The 16,940-nt window shown below is 40.7% G+C and overlaps 1 protein-coding gene across 1 annotated transcript in view; it reads right to left on the bottom strand.

The window, feature by feature from the left end:
• Positions 1-208: 208 nt before the first annotated feature.
• Positions 209-16,940, bottom strand: part of CPNE4 (copine 4) — a 197,303-nt gene continuing 180,571 nt past the window's right edge. The window contains exons 11-15 of the mRNA XM_054991399.1: positions 16,386-16,440; positions 14,414-14,465; positions 13,112-13,245; positions 11,150-11,386; positions 209-340 (exon numbers count right to left, since the gene is read on the bottom strand). Of these exons, the coding sequence (XP_054847374.1) occupies positions 209-340; positions 11,150-11,386; positions 13,112-13,245; positions 14,414-14,465; positions 16,386-16,440 (610 nt within the window). The remainder of the gene's footprint in view (positions 341-11,149; positions 11,387-13,111; positions 13,246-14,413; positions 14,466-16,385; positions 16,441-16,940) is intronic.

Here is a 16,940-nt window from a genome sequence, read left to right as displayed (position 1 = left end):
ACATGCTGTAATGTAAAGAGTTATAAGTTTTGTTTTGTTTTCATAAAAAGTCTCCAACAATACAATTGCTTAACCTTTACCTGCAAGCCTTTAGGCTACACATGCAAAAAAAATTGAGTTAAAAATCACCAAAACGTGCTATTTTCAGTTAAGTACAGTAGTTGTAAATAGTAGCATTTCTGAATGCTGTAAAATTGTCCACGGAAGTTCAAGGAGCTAGTGTCCTGGAAGACTCATACTCTGACATACATTTTGGTTTAATCCCTTTCCCATTGTAATAATCCACCACTTGATTTGGAACTTCGGCCAAAACGCTTTTTGCTAACGCAGCTGGGGATGCCTGCAGGAAATGGTAAAAAATACAGTTATTAAATCACTTTGGTGCACTTATTCATTAACCAACTGTAATGAACTGAGAACAACATTGACTGATGCACATAGTGGTGGATGATCCACTTCAATGCAGCCAAGCGCCTGTGGATACGTTTAGTATTGCACTCATGAGTATTTTCACCTTTGCTCCTGATTTGTAAAAGGTATGAATTAATGCAAGACAGAAAGCGTAAGAGATGCTTTTACTGCTAAAGTCAGATGTCTGACTTTCCTTCCTATAGCATTTTCTCCTCTGTAGCATTTATTTACAGCCAATTCAGACTTTACAAACAAACCCAAGTTTGTTTGGACATGAACCGGGTTAACTGCTACACTTGCATGGTTCCTGCCTCCTCCTCTTCTGTAGCGTACCAAGAACAAAGATGAAAGTCTTCACGTGCACTCCAATTTGTCATAACATACAAATGTGACATTTCAACAACCTAATGTTTGTTTCTTTCCCAGTAACTGGCATTTAAACCCCGGTCACTGGGAAAGAAAGAAACATCAATTAATTATGGTGCCTGCTTTTTGACATCACAAAAAATTAGACCAAGTTCAGTCTTGACAGGCAACTTGAAGGGGAAGGAAAGGAGGGAGGGAATATGAAAACCCAACTATCACTAGATTTGTGTCGTGAAAAAGAAAATTGTTTGTGATGCCAGAACTGAACCTTAACAATGGACAAATAATTATATGATATCATAATTTGGAGTGTTTCTCTGCACTACTGCACTTCCCTTGTTGCCATTTGCACTTTGCATTGCTCCAAGTTAGGACACGGAGGGGAGGAGGAAGATGTACAGGGCTGCTGTTTTTATTGGCAATCACGCGTGGGCCATAATGTCTAGGCCTGGCCTTAATCCAATATATGCTCTTCGACAGCATACGTTTGATGCCTGCATTGTAAACTGACGTGTGAAAACCCCCGAAAGACCCTTAAACAAATCTAAGAGGTCTTGGTCTAGAGGTTATTCTACAGGACTACAATTCATCAAGCCCACGGTTATGCATGATTGAATTCTACTGAAGTCAAAAGAACTGAGACATGAACCATGTGCTCATACTCCCTCTCATAGCAAAAAAATACAGTTTCTCCCTGCTTCATTTTCTATACTAGAATATAGAATCATAGAGTTGGAAGGGACCTCCAGGGCCATCTAATCCAACCCCCTGTACAATGCAGGAAATTCACAATTACGTGCCCCCCCACACCCAGTGACCCCTGCTCAGTGCCCAGAAGATGACAAAACACCTCCAGGATCCCTAGCCAAACTGGCCTGGGGAAAATTGCTTCCTGACCGAAAAGTGGCAATCAGCATTACCCTAGGCATGTAAGAAGGGGCCACGAGAAGTAAGTGCTAATGTAACCCTTCCTGCCCTCCCAATTTAGTATCATCTGCAAATTTGATAAGCATTCCCTCTATTCCTTCATCCAAATCTGTTGAACACAACAGGTCCCAGGACCAATCCCCAAGGCATTCTACTTGTCACTCATTTCCAAGAGGATGAGGCACCATTAACAAGCTCTCTCTGGGTGGGATCTACCAACCAGTTACAGATCCACCTAACATTAATAAGATCCAAACCACATACCAACTTGTCAACAAGGATGGTATGTGGAACCTTATCAAAAGCCTTACTGAAATAGAGATAAACTATGTCTACAGCATCCCTCTGATCCAGCAAGGGGAGTAACTTTCTCAAAAAAACAGATAAAGTTAGTCTGACATGACTTGTTCTTGAGAAACCCATGCTGGCTCTTAGTAATCACACCCATCTTTTCTAAATGCTTGAAGACTGACTGATGATTTGTTTTAAAACTTTTCCAGATATAGATGTCAAGCTGATGGGTCGGTCGTTGTCCAAATCCTCTTTTTTCCCCTTCTTGAAGATGGGGATAACATTTGTCTACCTCCAATCTCCTGGCATCCGACATGCTGTCCAAGAATTCTCAAAAATAATGGACAGAGGCTCAGAAATTACATCTGCGAGTTCTTTTAGTACCCTTGGATGCAATTCTTTGGCCCCTGAGGACTTAGTTCCATTTAAAGAAACTAGGTGTTTATGTACTACCCCTATGCCGATCCTACGCTATAGCTCCCTTCCATTACCATATGTTCTATTAATGCCATGTTGAGCGCTGACAAATAATATTCTATATTGGTTTTGCTACACTGTGGTCCTGTTCCTATCTGTAATTTTAATCTTACTCTGTATGGACTTGTTTCTGTATTTAAAATTTTATATATATGCCAATAAAGGCTTGCTTGGCTTGGCTTGGCTATGTTGAGCACCATTTCCCTCACGGGTGAAGACTGAGAAAAATTGAGCAGTTCTGTCCTCTCTTCATTGCCTGTTACAATTTCACTTTCCTGTCCCTGCAATGAGTCTACCATGTCCTTGCTCTTTTTCTTACTTTGAACATAAGCAAAGAACCCTTTTTTGTTGTTTTTTAGCATCTCTTTCTACCCTAAGCTCATACTGAGCTCTGGCTTTCCTAACACTCTTCCTATAAGCACTGGTTATTTGTTTATATTCATCCTTGGTTATAAGGCCCTCCTTCAATTTCCTAAACAAGTCTTTTTTATTTCTCAACTCTTTAGAAAGCTGTTTATGGAGCCACCTTGGCTTCTTTAGGCTCCTTCCATTTTTCCTTCTCATAGGAATCGTTTGTGCTTGTACTGTCAATATTTCTCTTTTAAGAAACTCTCACCCCTCCTGAATTTCCCCCACCCCTCTACGCAAAAGGAGAAACTGGATTAGTGGATAACCTCTGGAATTCCTGCCACCAACACAAGAAGATAAGAAAAAAATGCTGAACAGAATACAAGTAGCTCTAAAAGATCTCTCCAAATGTGGAGAATAGGGAATGGCATGGCAAATAATGATAGATTAGTGTATTAACATTCGAGACTCAGTGAGAATGGCAGACAATAAATACATGAAATAAAATGAGATTCTATAACATGACGAATATTGGGATAACTCTACATCTAAATTTCAGATAGACACCAGTGGAGTTTGAAATGAATTGGTGGTGTCTAACCAGTCGAGAGATTTTGAAGTCTTGGTGAATAGCTCAATGAAAACAGTGTAGTGGCAGTGGAAAAATGCAGTAAGAAATGCCAGCATCATATTCTCACCTTTAAAAGATGAGTGCTGGATATCTTAGGGCTGGAAAAGAAACAGGTGCTGGAGCCTTTTGGAGATTTCTAGTTTGGGAGGAGGGGTTTTATAAAATGATGCATGGAAAGGAAATCTCTCTCTCTCTCTCTCTCTCTCTCTCTCACACACACACACACACGCGCGCGCGCGCGCGCGCGGAGAGAGGGAGAGAGGGAGAGAGAGAAGGCACACCTCCCCCCTCATCTCCCATAGAAAAAAAAAACTTGGGGTCACCCTGTGAAATTGATCAGTAGCGAATTCAGGCTTGACAAAGGAAAGTGCTTATTTACCACCATAGGATATACTAATGGTAACTGCCTCAGATGGCTTTATTTAAGTATCTTTATCTGTCTGCTCAGCCTAAACTGCTACTTGGGACAGCTTGTGTTAATAATAAACTGCTACTTGGGACAGCTTGTGTTAATAATTAACATCTACGTACTACATATGAACAAAACTAATACATATAAACTAAACATAAAACAAAACTCATTTCATTTTAAAATATTAGTTACACTATGCTGGATTGGTATACCATCAATGGTTAGTAGCCATAGTGGCTAACTGGGATCTCTCTGCTCATGTCCACAATTCCACTAATAGCTGCTGGGGGCAACAGTGAGGAAGGTCTAATGGCCTCCGCGCCCTTCTTGTAAGTGTCCCAGAGCATGCAAGTTGGGAACAGGATACTAGACTTTGCTCTGATCCTGTAGGGAATCTTGTGTTCTTCAACACCCAAAAGTTTATAAATCATATGTTCTTTTTATCTGTATTTTACTTGGCTGGTCTTGTGACCGTAATAAACCCTTTGATTTGATTGATTGATTGATAAATCATATGATTTAAAAGGTTGGGACATGGCTCAATTTATTTTTTCATCAGCCCTACGTATAGATCTAAAAGAAAAAATACAATACAACATAAAACAAGTATTCACAATGATCATTAAGTTTGCTTTTCCTTTTGATAAATTGTAATCAGCATTATAGCCTAGAAATCCTGTAGTCTTTACTACGTCAATTCTTTATTTGGCAAAGGGAACAGCTGCTTCCTTTCTAAAAATCAAGAGTTGTTTGATGCCAAAAAAGGTAAGGAGAGAAGATTGGAGTTAAAAGGGCTACGGAGCAGTGCCCCCTCCCGAGTGGCATAGCATTGGGATATGGTGTCAGCAGAATTACACCGGGCAGCACCTTTTTGTGGCTGAGTCCCACCCGCAGCCAAGCAGAATAATAACCAGCTCAAAGTGTCTCTTTTCAAGCTGAAAATTGAGGATAATGCAATCGACTCATTCCCTGTCCAGATCATTTAATAATAGTCCTGGTCGAAGAACATGAAGTTTGTGAAAGTGTCCTACCAGGCCATTGTTTTAGAGTGTTGACTCTCAAAAGCTCATATCCTGGAAATCTAGTTGGTCTTTAAGATGCTCCTAGACCTGAATCTTGCTCTTCTAGGCCAATATGTATTTATTTAATTCATTTTATTTCTTCACTGTATCTTCAGGAAAAAAAACAGTCTGAGGTGGCTCATAAATTTTAAAACGATATAAAACTACAGAGTAATAAATCAACTATTAAATATTTATTAATAGTTGATTTATTACTCTGTAGTTGATCTCATCAGATCTCAGAAGCTAAGCGGGGTCGGCCTTGGTTAGTAATTGGATGGGAGACCTCCAACGAAGACCAGGGTTGCAGCGGCAGGCCATGGCAAACCACCTCTGTTAGTCTCTTGCCACAAAAACCCCATCAGGGGCCGCCATAAGTCAGCTATGACTCGAGGGAACCACACACACAAATATTATTTATTTTTTTAAAGAAAAATGTCATGCCACCTCTCCAGGAGCCTGCCCATTACAAAATAAAAAGAATAAAAACAAAATATTTATTCAAATCAAGTGTTAAAAACTAATAACAGACCACTGACAGCTTAACACAACAGTTCCCAGACCAAAATATTTTCAAAAAATCAACTGTTTAATTAAAAACCTGGGTGAACAAAAACATTTCGTCCTGGTGCCTAAATAGGGTGGCCAAGATGAGTCTGGCAACTGGCGAGAGGCAGGGACAAGGGGGGGGTGTATGTAGGATTGGTAGGTTCTCCATAGCAATTAGTGTTGGGGGACAAGTATTCTCTTCTTTTTTTGCACTCATACAATGGTGCACATGTGCCCCTAATGATGTCACTTCCAGTGCATCCTTAAAGTGATAGCATCACACCAAGGCTGATTCTTAAAGTATTGGCCCTGGTGCAATGCCATCACTTACGAGGCGCCTGGCAAAGCAGCCGAAGCTGGGATTTAAATGACCCTTTCGGTGATGCTGCGGAGTGGCATGGAAAGGGGCATTTAAACCCAGCGGGCTCACTTCTGCTGCCTGGCCAGACAGTGCAAGCTGAAGTTTAAATGCCCCTTTCCATGTCACTCTGCAGTGGCATGAAAAGGGGCATTTAAACCCAGCCGGCTCACTGAAGCCAGGGTTTAAATGCCCCTTTCAGTGCCGCTGCACAGTGACATGGAAAGTGACATTTAAACCTAGCCAGTTTGCTTTTAATTGTTTAGAGCTAAGCCTGGCCTCCTTATCTTTTGTTTTTATATCCTCTGGGGGGTGGCTCCACCCTGCGAAATGATGTCATTTTCTGGAAGTGACATCATCATGTGGTCCTGGGAGTGCGCATGTGCAAAGCACACGAGCATATGATACCAGGGAATTTTACCCCCTCTTTTCCCAGAAAAAAAAGCCCTGCTGGTTGCCACCCACCTCATTTTCATAAGGGGAGGCACACAATTGTGGAGATATAGATCTTAAACTAGTGGGTAGGATGAAGGTGATCTAGGCTAGGGCCATAGGAGAAGGAAAAAATCTTCTTAGCTGAAAAGCTGCTTTGTGAGCTCAGATCAGCCCAGTTGGATGAAAAGAGAACAGGGAGAGGACAGATTAGACTCCTGCCATTTTACTGAGATACCTCATGTTTATCACTATACATAGCATAAAATGAGTTAAAACTATACACATGGCTGTATGTGTGCACACAGGCAAAGGAACCCACAATTTAGTTTAAATTATTAGTTTTATATCTTTCCCTCTAAACTTCCTTGTTAGCTGGAATACAACATTCAGCTAGAATTTCAACATCATCACATATCATTCAATCAGAAATGATTATTTAAACTCTGTTGGGGAAAAAAATCACAACACGAGCTGAAAATAATTCTAAATGCCACTGGGTTTCCTGGGTCTTTCCCAGAAGCAAATTAGCAATAAATTGAAAGTAGGTCTAGCTCTAACTCATGAATAACTCCACGTTCAGTGTTTTTCCCAGTACACTGTGCCTGCTGTGAAAAACTGCACAACATGATTAGTAGTAGGAGCAGGACTGTGATATATGACAAGGTCCCAAATGTGCCTTGCTAAGAAAATAAGCTATGGAACAACCCATCTGACCTAGTAAGCTTGTTGCTTTTCAAGGTATTTATCTAAAAATGTGTAATTTAAACTCAATGAAGGAAAGAAATGGTTTTAGATTGTAAACTGTTTGGGAGCCAAGACCTATGTCTGTTATTTATGCAAGGGCAGGCTGGTCCTTTAACTTACCTGGAAAGTTCCCAGTCTTTGCTGACCTTGGGGGCAGGCCAGGCACAATTTGAGCCAATGGGTCCTTGCAGTGCTGGGCTGCTCCACACAGGCCATCTGGCTTGGATCAATGTTGTTGTAATGATGAAAAAAGCTGCAGTGTTGCCCACAAAACTATACCTCTCTCATTGTTGCTTCAGCCTGAGCCCAAGATGAGCACCCCCTGCAGTAAAGCCTGCTCTGTTGGGGCCCCTTGGGGTAGCTTGGTCCAGAACAGCTTTAAAATCCCAGCCTGCCCTTGTATCTCTAGGTTGCTATCTACACTGATGGTATGACAATAATAATAATAATAATATTATGCCAATAGGCTCAACATCAGTACACAATGAAAACAAGATATTCTCTTTTAAATCTGGCTATCTCAGGATGGGGAAAGGACACACCTCAATACATTATACCAATGACAGCAGCAACAGAAAAAAAATCCATAATAATGATGATGATGATGATAGCAACAACATTTGATTTATATACCACCCTTCAGGATGACTTAACACCCACGGTTTACAAAGTATGTTATTATTATCCCCACAACAAAACATCCTGTGAGGTGGGTGGGGCTGAGAGAGTTCTGAGAAGCGTTGACTGACCCAAGGTCACCCAGCTGGCTTCAAGTGGAGGAGTGGGGAATCAAACCCAGTTCTCCAGATTAGAGTCCCGCCGCTCTTAACCACTACACCAAGCTGGCTCCCTGCAGTTAACTGACAAATTTTGAATATGAAGCCCAGCTATGATGAAGCACTTCTCAAATGCTAAGCTTGATTTTTGTTCCTAATACCAGGTGCTGACGTATCAGGGAAATGAAGAGTAGGTAGTATTATTATCTTCATCAACACCATTATTATTTTAAAGCACTGAGGAACTGGCTTGATACTCTCTGCCCAAATACAGGATCTTGTATCTTTCAGAGCAAAGGGACATCACAATCTTTGCTAGTCAAATGCTGTCAAAGGACACCACCTCTGCTTAGTCCTAATTGACATATTCTTGTATAATCAAGAAAGCTTCTAAGGGTGGTGTGTGTGTGAGAGACTGCTTTTACCCTTCCATAGAAGTCTCGGGACTCAGTCTCAGGTTGCAGTCCTCAGGGCACTTCCTCATTGAATAACATGGGACTAACTTCTGAGTAAGTCCTGTTTAGGAATGCTCTCTGAGAGCTACTTCACGTGTGACACTGGTAACTACAAAGATGGCCCAGAAACATGTTGGTTAGAGTTTCACACATAGATAAAAATAGAAACTGGCACTTCAGTCCACCATTCAAGTTTATTTATTACATCCTTTTTCATTAGAGTCCTTAAGAATTTGACATTTCTAATTATGTGTACTTAATGTTAAAGACATACAATTTGCAATTAACTTGACATAAGTTACAACAGCCCCCCCCCCAATATTTACGAGTGTACCTTCCCACACATATCTATGTTAGTCATTTGTGATCTAAAACATAAAAGAACCAGCTTTGTGAATCTTACCAGCCTGGTGGTATGGAGGCAATTCTCATTCATCAGAGGTAACCAGGAGAGCAGATATTTACAAGTAGAGATGGGCATGATCCAAAAAAAATTAACGATCCAGCTGATTGTGGATCGGGGTCGGCAACGATCCCAAATAAATGATGCACACCAAAAATCTCCTGTTCCCGATCTGTGGATCGTGGAGGCAAAAGCAGAGGGGTGCCCCGCTGTTCCCAGCGATACAGGAATGGTGTGTGATGCTGGTGGCATCTGTGTTTGTGTTTGGCTGTCTGTGTTTGGCCGTCAGAGCTGCCTATCAGGGTTTGCACGGATGAGATTGGAGTGCCCATGCCTACAGAACACCCCCTTCCCCCTCCCTCCCCTGGGTGTCTTCTCCCAACTGGTGACTGCTTTGCTGCTCCATGGTTGGAAGGAAGCCCTGCTGATCAAGGAATCTGGGCTTCCATTCGGGTTTCCAGGGCGACAGAAGGAGGGCAAACACTGCTCAGGCGTTCCCCTGGTTCCATTGCCAGGGGAATAGATTGCTGGCGCCTGAGTGTCTGGATCCCCGATCCGAGCCCGAGTGCCCCAATCTAGGCCCCTCCCAATCGCTGAATCATTGGCCGTGGACAATCACAATCCGCTGGGTCACGATCGCGCGATCGCCATTATCGTGGGTTTTTTTCAATCATAATGCGGATCGTGCCCATCTCTATTTACAAGGTTATTTAAAGAACCATTCTACACTGCTTCTAGCCAGAACTGACAACACTAACAGGCACTAAGTTTTTTGAATGAGAGTGGAGATTTTCCTAGACCTGTTCTCCAACATCCCTGAGAGAAGATATTCTAGCAATCAAGTCAGTGTCCCATTAACTTTGGGAAGTCAGTGTCCCATTAACTTTGAAGATAGTTTCAGGTGGGTATCTGTGCTGGTCTGCAGTAGAAGAGCAAGGTTTGAGTCCAGTAGCACCTTAAAGACAAACAAGATTTTCCTGGGTATAAGCTTTCAAGAGTTAGTCCAAGCTTCCTTCATCAGATATATGATGATTGGAGCTTGACTCTCGAAACTTATACCATGGAAAATCTTGCTGATCTTTAAGGCACTACTGGACCCAAACCTTAACTTTGATGATATTTTTCTCTGTTTTAAAATAAACAAGATGGGTAGCCATGTTAGTCTGTCTGTAGCAGTGGAAAAGGGCAAGAGTCCAGTAGTACCTATAAGACTAACAAAAGTTGTGGTAGGGTATTAAATATTGAGCCTTGTGCTCATAGAGATTTCAGCCAGGCAGTGATTTCAGCTCATGCGAGTAACTTTATTGCAAACACTACCTCACGTGCTTCCGAAGGAGCCAGATATATACACTCCAAACGACGCCCCCTTTTATAACCCCCCAGTGAGAACACAGACAACTAGGATCCTTCATTTGCATGTGCTGACAAAAGGTAATATGTTTACAAGGCAGCAATTGGTTCATATCCCAGAGGAATGATTGGCTGCTGCTAACCCTATTTCCCAATCGGATTGTAGACCTGAGGAGCCCCGCTTTACTCAAAGCTAGCCCAATACAATACATGATGAGCTATCATCATGAGCCACAGCTCACTTCTTCAGATCCTGGTATCTGAAGAATTGAGCTGTGGCTCATAAAAACTCATACCCTACCATTAATTTTGTTAGTCTTATAGGTGCTACTGGACTCTTGCTCTTTTCCACTAAAATAAGCTCTCATTGTCCAACAACATTATGTGATCCTGTTCTTCATTTGAGGTGACCCAAATATGTGGCTATCATTCTAATGGAAGCTTGGACAGCAGTGACACTTTCCCCTGAAGTGGCCAGGGTCACTATAAGCGCCTTCATGAATATTTATACAATGAAAAACAAGGGGGTGTAATTCACCTTTGTGCTAACCATTAAGGTACTCCCATACAGAAGTTTTGGGTCTACACCAGAGTGGATTTTTTTGGAGCATACATACATTGTCACCCCCTAATCATCTACTTTCCATGTCCCTACTCCCTACCCTCCTCCTCTCGATTTTGCTGTGATCTTTCCTAAATCTGGTTTGGTATGATCTTTTGATGAAAACTATAATCAAAGCATATTTGTATGCTGTGTGGACAGGAAAATGTGAAGTTTTACAGGTCTTGCCCACATCAGTGCCATCTCGCTCATGCTTCTGGAGTACTTTGAAGGGCGTTTCTTTTTTTAAAAAAAATCAGTTATGGACATATTGGTGTCATGTGGAAGAAATGGTAGCAGCAAAGTATAGGAAAGACTACTACATGTATGCTCTATAGCTGCTGCAAATGCCTCTGCATTCAAAGTGGCATTCAGAAAATTGTTGCTGTGTCGATGAAGCCTACTTGCTAGGCCATCAGAGCAGCCATCTTCCCCTTCCAATCTTCTGGTGTTTATGACTTGGAGAACCTTGCCAAGACATAGCTTAAGAATCCCTTGACTAAGGATAAACACCTCCCCCCCCCCAAAGAGAACATGGTGGAAATTAATCTTACATGTTTGAAGTTCCTGAATGGCACGAACTGAACAATGTCACGAAGTACAGGCTCTCCCTTGGGAGATCTCAGGATCCCGTCGTCTCCGTCAAGCATCTGCATGTCACTGAAGTCAGCATTTCCAACTCCAACGATGATGACTGACATGGGGAGATGGGAAGCGTGGACAATGGCTTCGCGAGTGTCGGCCATGTCTGTGATGACACCATCCGTCAGAATCAGCAAGATGAAATATTGCTAAAGGTTGCAAAGAAGATAATCAAAATATTAATCTATTTTGATTCCTAACCACCACCTGGCTAAATAAGTACCCCAGAGTTTTCTTGAATGTTATTAATTGGGGGGAAATAAAATGAAAAATACAAAATTAAATATAGTTCTAACATACGATTGCCTATTATGCATGGATACTGCAGCAGAATTTGCTTTCTAGAAAGACTCATGAAAGTATTTGGAGAATGTCTGACAAAACATTATTATTATTATTACTCCTTTGTGTCATAGGGACTGTGGTAACCTCATATTAAGCTGCCTTATACTGGTTCAGACCTTTGGTCTATCAAGGCTGATATTGTCTACTCTGACTGGCATTGACTCTCCAGCATCTCAAGTAAAGGTCTTTTACAACAGCTATTACCTGATCCTTTTAACTAGTGACACCAGGAAATGAACCAGGAACTTCTAAATGCAAAGCAGAGGCTCTACCACTGAACCACAGCCCCTATCCAAGCTTCATTGGGTAACAACAGAACAGTTGGAATGAATGACAGTTCAGGGAGGTAATATCAATGGTTTATTTACCCAATACCTGGCTTTAGACTAGCTAGCTAAATGACTAATATAAAATGACTAATATAAAATCACTGATGTATGAATTGTTCTAAAGGTGAGACGAACTACAGTTGCCCCAGTTCTGATAAAGGTTGCCATCATAAAGTTCCATTAAAAGCCATACGATTTATTATGTAGTCTTATGCAGAACTACTCCAGTCTAAACCCATGGAAATCTATGCGATTAGACGGGAGTAACTCTGCACTGGATTGCAACACTAGTCACAATTAAATTAACTTGTTCTTTGGTTAAGAATGCTTCAGAAATTCTCTTTGTCTGAATTTCCCCCTGAATTTTGGAATTCTGAATTACCCTTTTCCCCATGAAGTGGAATTGATGGACAAATAAGTCTCCATATTTCTGAATGTTATATAGAGTGCCGAGCATGTGGAATTTTCTGCAGATTTCACTTCCTTACCCACATGGCTGACGCACACTGAAATACTGCAAGAAAGCAGTCTTGATTGTACATATGACTGCTTCAAGATTCTTTTGGGACAGAGTTTTACCAGTACGAAGAGTACATGAGTATATCCGTATAACATCGCATTAAAAAAATCTTGATGTAGTCAAATGCACAATCACACCAAGAGTGTTTATTTTTAAAAATGTTTTATGAAGGGGGAACGATGCAAAGAATTGACCCTTAAAGCAAAATATGCTCCAGTTCAGAATTCAGTTCTCCCAGTTACATCAAAATAAAGGTGACTCTGTGACTGTCCAGAACAATAAAGGAGTAAGGCAAATCAACTCATGTGAGTTTCAATGGGATGGGAAACCTGATCCTATTTATGTCTACTCAAGAGTAAGCCACACTGCTTATTTCATGGGAAGTACATTGCTTTATGATCTCAGCAGGACAAGGACATTCCAGTTTAAAAGGGGGGAAAAACAGTACTGGTGGTAAGTAAAGAGTTGCCATTCATGACTTCCCACCAAGGTCTAAAGATACATAATCAAGATCACATTTATTCAGAGTGTGATTGATAGCCTTTCCCCCTTGCCATGCTTTAACCACATAGATGGTGAACCAGTTAATTAATTAATCAGAGTCACATGTTTTTGAGAAGGCCCCAATGCCAAAAGACATAGCAGGCTTAGATTAGCTTGCAGCCTGCTCTGATCCTCACCGAAGCCTCCTTCGTGTTAGTTTCTTCTGATGCCGATTTAGCCACTTTCTGAATGATGGGTGCAATGTTTGTAGGCCCATAAAGCTGAAGCTTAGGCAGGCAATTCTGATATGCTTCAACGACTCCTTGAATCCCTGGCATTGAAAAGGCACATAGTTAAACAAGCTAGTTATTAAGCAAAACATATCTGGGACAATGTTTCAAGCATAAGCTAACATCATTACTTCTAAATAAGGGTTTTTAAAAAGCGATTCATGCAATTTCCCTCACACAACTGATCTACTATCCTGCCAATTTGTTTTGCACAGCTGCAAATCTGAAAGATTCCGTTTTTCAAAGTAGCTCTCCCCTGCTGGCCTGATCTCTTTTAGATGCTATGCAATATATAATTCATAAACACGATCTTCTCTTTTTGCCAACAGCATCTAATGTGCATTTTGTAGATATTAAATGTATGGTCTTAACATGCTGTGCAACTGCATTCAGTTTATATTCAAGAGAGGCTTTAAATGCACATTTGGATCCCAGCAATTATTTGCATTTCACACCTGTAATCCTAAATTACTAGACAGTGATGGCTTGGTAGCATTTCTTTCTCCCTTGATCACGTGGAATTAATATTTAGGAATAAAGTATATAGCTCTGGTTATACTGTCTAAATCCATGTAGTGTCAAGAAGGGAAGGGAGATCATGTCCTTTGTCCCTGATCTCAGCCACCATGTGTTGATCCAAGTATTGGAACAGAATCCCTGATTTGACCTTCAGATCAATACATTTAAGGCCACTGGTGGGAAGAGCAGACATGGTCCCTCTTTTTTCTCCAGGAGTCAAGGTGACACAGTTTTTGAAGCTTGTAGCTTTCTGGTACAGGCCCATATTTATCAAGGCAGCTTCACACATCTGAAAAACAGGAATCCTTGGCTCTTATAGAAAACATTGTTTCTCCATTTATTATTTAAAATATTTATTGCCTATCAGGCGTCTTACTTCAGGAAGATAAAAAATACTCCACAATTCATTCTCACTTGGTTTGTTCAACTGATCATTGACTAATAAGTTACCTTTTTTTAACCAATTAACTGGCTGATTTATAGATTTAATGTTTCTAATAATAGAAGAAAATTCCAGCTTTGCCTTTCCTTCTCTGGAAGGGTTTCTAACCACCGTAACCATTATTTCTGCCTCATTCACTCTCACATTATTTCATCTAAGATAATTTAACAATTAACGGGCACAACAAATGACATTAAATAAAATACGTGTAATATTATTGGAATCTTCTTTGCCGTCATGATAGATACCTGCACATTCTGGGTTGTCTTCATTAAAGTTGATTGCAAAATCATGAGAGACCTACGGATCACCCCCCAAAAAATGAAATGCAATTTTAGTTCCGCAAAATGACTAAGATATATTTTCTAGTATAAGTGGAGTTCAAAAAGGCTGTCTTCATCCAAAGAACCAGTAAGACTTTTTTAACATAACTTTTTTCTTTTGGTGCATGTGTTGATTGCTTCATTATGCAGACTGTGCATTACTGAATCACTAAAGAAGGAAGGGTTTTTTTCTAGATCTTGGCTTGGAGACGCTAGCCAAATTAATTATGGTTATTATAGTGCCCCATTCTCCACAGTCCCAGTTTGTGGCAAGCTAATTCCAGAATATATTTGCTTATATATGTAAGTTAGCATTCCTGTAAATGTTTGTGGGCACATATTGGCCTTAGATGAGTACATATCCCTCCAGTGACATGTTTTTCAAGTTAAAAAGAAAGAGTCAAATTTCAAATTACTACTCTCTCTGTTTTTTCAAATTTGTACAATGTTCTATCCCAGCCATCTTGTGCCCAGTTCTTTCTCAGGAGCACTACACTCCTGTATCCTGTTCCTTGAATCACAAATACATTGATAGCTCATTCCAATGCATTCACAAACATATTTCTCCTAACAATGACCTTAATTCTGTCCTTTAGAAAAGGAGTAGGCAGAAGACCTTTTGAGAGTGACTAGTCACGCTCCAAGCAATTACAAGTAGCTCTCTGCCCCTCCTCCAGTGCTGCTCTGGTGGTGGTGAGTGCCCTCAAGTCATAGTTGACTTATGGGGACCCCTGGTGGGGTTTTCATGGCAAGAAACTAACATAAGTGGTTTGCCATTGCCTGCCTCTGCAACCTGGTCTTCGTTGGAGGTCTCCCATCCAATTACTAACCAAGGCTTCTGAGATCTGACAAGATCAGGCTCTCCTGGGCTATCCATGTCAGGGTCCAGTGCTGCACTAATGACTTACTTATGCTTCCCTTTAAAGCTACCACTGCAGTTTCTGTCCTCTTTTCCTTCCATGCAAAGGTGAAGGAGGCACATGCACACATAGACCCTTCCTCTGGATGGGAAAAGCACTCTTTCCCATCCACTTTCCCGCCTCCTTCGTCACATATGCACATTTGTACCCTGTACTCGATGGGAAACAAGTGTGCCATTGATTCTTTCCCCCTAAATCAAAGCTGTTATTTAACATGGAAAAGCATAGAAGTAACTGTATCTCTTTCCCTTGCAGGAAAAACTAGAATTGGGGTTGGCAGTGTTGGTTTGTTTTGGGAAAACAACAGAGAAGAGTTTTTTTTCCCACCTGAGCACTGCAGACCTGTCCTGAAACTCTGTAATTAGTGTACAAACTACCATTGTGTGACTGGTGCCACCTACTCGGCCACCATTGTGTGACTGGTAGCTCCCATGATTCTTGAAAAAAAATCAAGTCACTCCCAGAAACATAAAGTCTGCCCTTTCCTACTTTAGAACCATGGACACCCAACCCATGATTCTTGAAAAAAAATCAAGTCACTCCCAGAAACATAAAGTCTGCCCTTTCCTACTTTAGAACCATGGACACCCAACCTAAATATCAAACATATAATCTTCTAAAAATAAATTTTGTATCAACAGGAAGGCAAATTGAGTGGCATGAGAATTCTGCTACTTGGTAATGTCATGTGACATGTCAAAGGCCTTCAAACTATCTTCATTGGCACAAAGGGGTTTGCAACTCCCAGTTAAGCATATAGTTATGTAATTTTAGCAGAGAGACTCAGAGTTCCAAGCATCTCAGGTAATGCTAAAATTGTCTTAGCCACTCATTCCCCCTTTCCTGCTGAGTTCTGATTTTCCACTTGCTCTCCATGGCCTTCAATGTTCTGCTGCACTAGTAATTTCTTTCCAGAAACCCACACAGTATGCTATATGCACACTAAAAGAATGAGAAAGATTCACCTGTACACCTACTTTATAGTCCGGAGGTATCCTGGCTCCAAAACCATAAACTGGGAACATTTTATCACTGAAATCAAAACACAAATGGTAACATATAATGTTATGTTACATTAAATCTATTTGATTTGTTCATGAAAACATTATTGAGCAGAAGAATTGAGTTAGCTCAAGCATGTAATTGACTACAGTTCTTTTCAGTTGTTACGTTTTTCCAAGCATACGGGGAGAATGCACTACCTGTGATTGTCATTTTGTCTGCAAAAGGCAATGTGGTCATGTATCTCAGGAAGAAGACATCGCTCTGGATGGTTTTGGTCAGGCCTGATTCCAATCCAGGTGTTCACTTAAGAAGCCCTAAGCATCTAGTTAGTTCTTTTATACCAAATTATTTATTAATACTTGGCAAGAGGTACACAAGTAAATACAATTATAGAATCTCTGCTTCCATTCTAAGCCTTTATTATGATTATTCAGCATTCTAAATATTTCCTTAATTAACAAAAAATCATACCATCCATTATAACTACATAGATAATTGTGTAGGTGCTGTCAAGTCACAATCAATTT

This window comes from Eublepharis macularius, chromosome 11, assembly GCF_028583425.1.
Source record: "Eublepharis macularius isolate TG4126 chromosome 11, MPM_Emac_v1.0, whole genome shotgun sequence".
Lineage (NCBI taxonomy): Eukaryota > Metazoa > Chordata > Lepidosauria > Squamata > Eublepharidae > Eublepharis > Eublepharis macularius.
The sequence above is the reverse complement of the archived record's forward strand: the minus strand, read 5'-3'. Positions and strand labels throughout refer to the sequence as shown.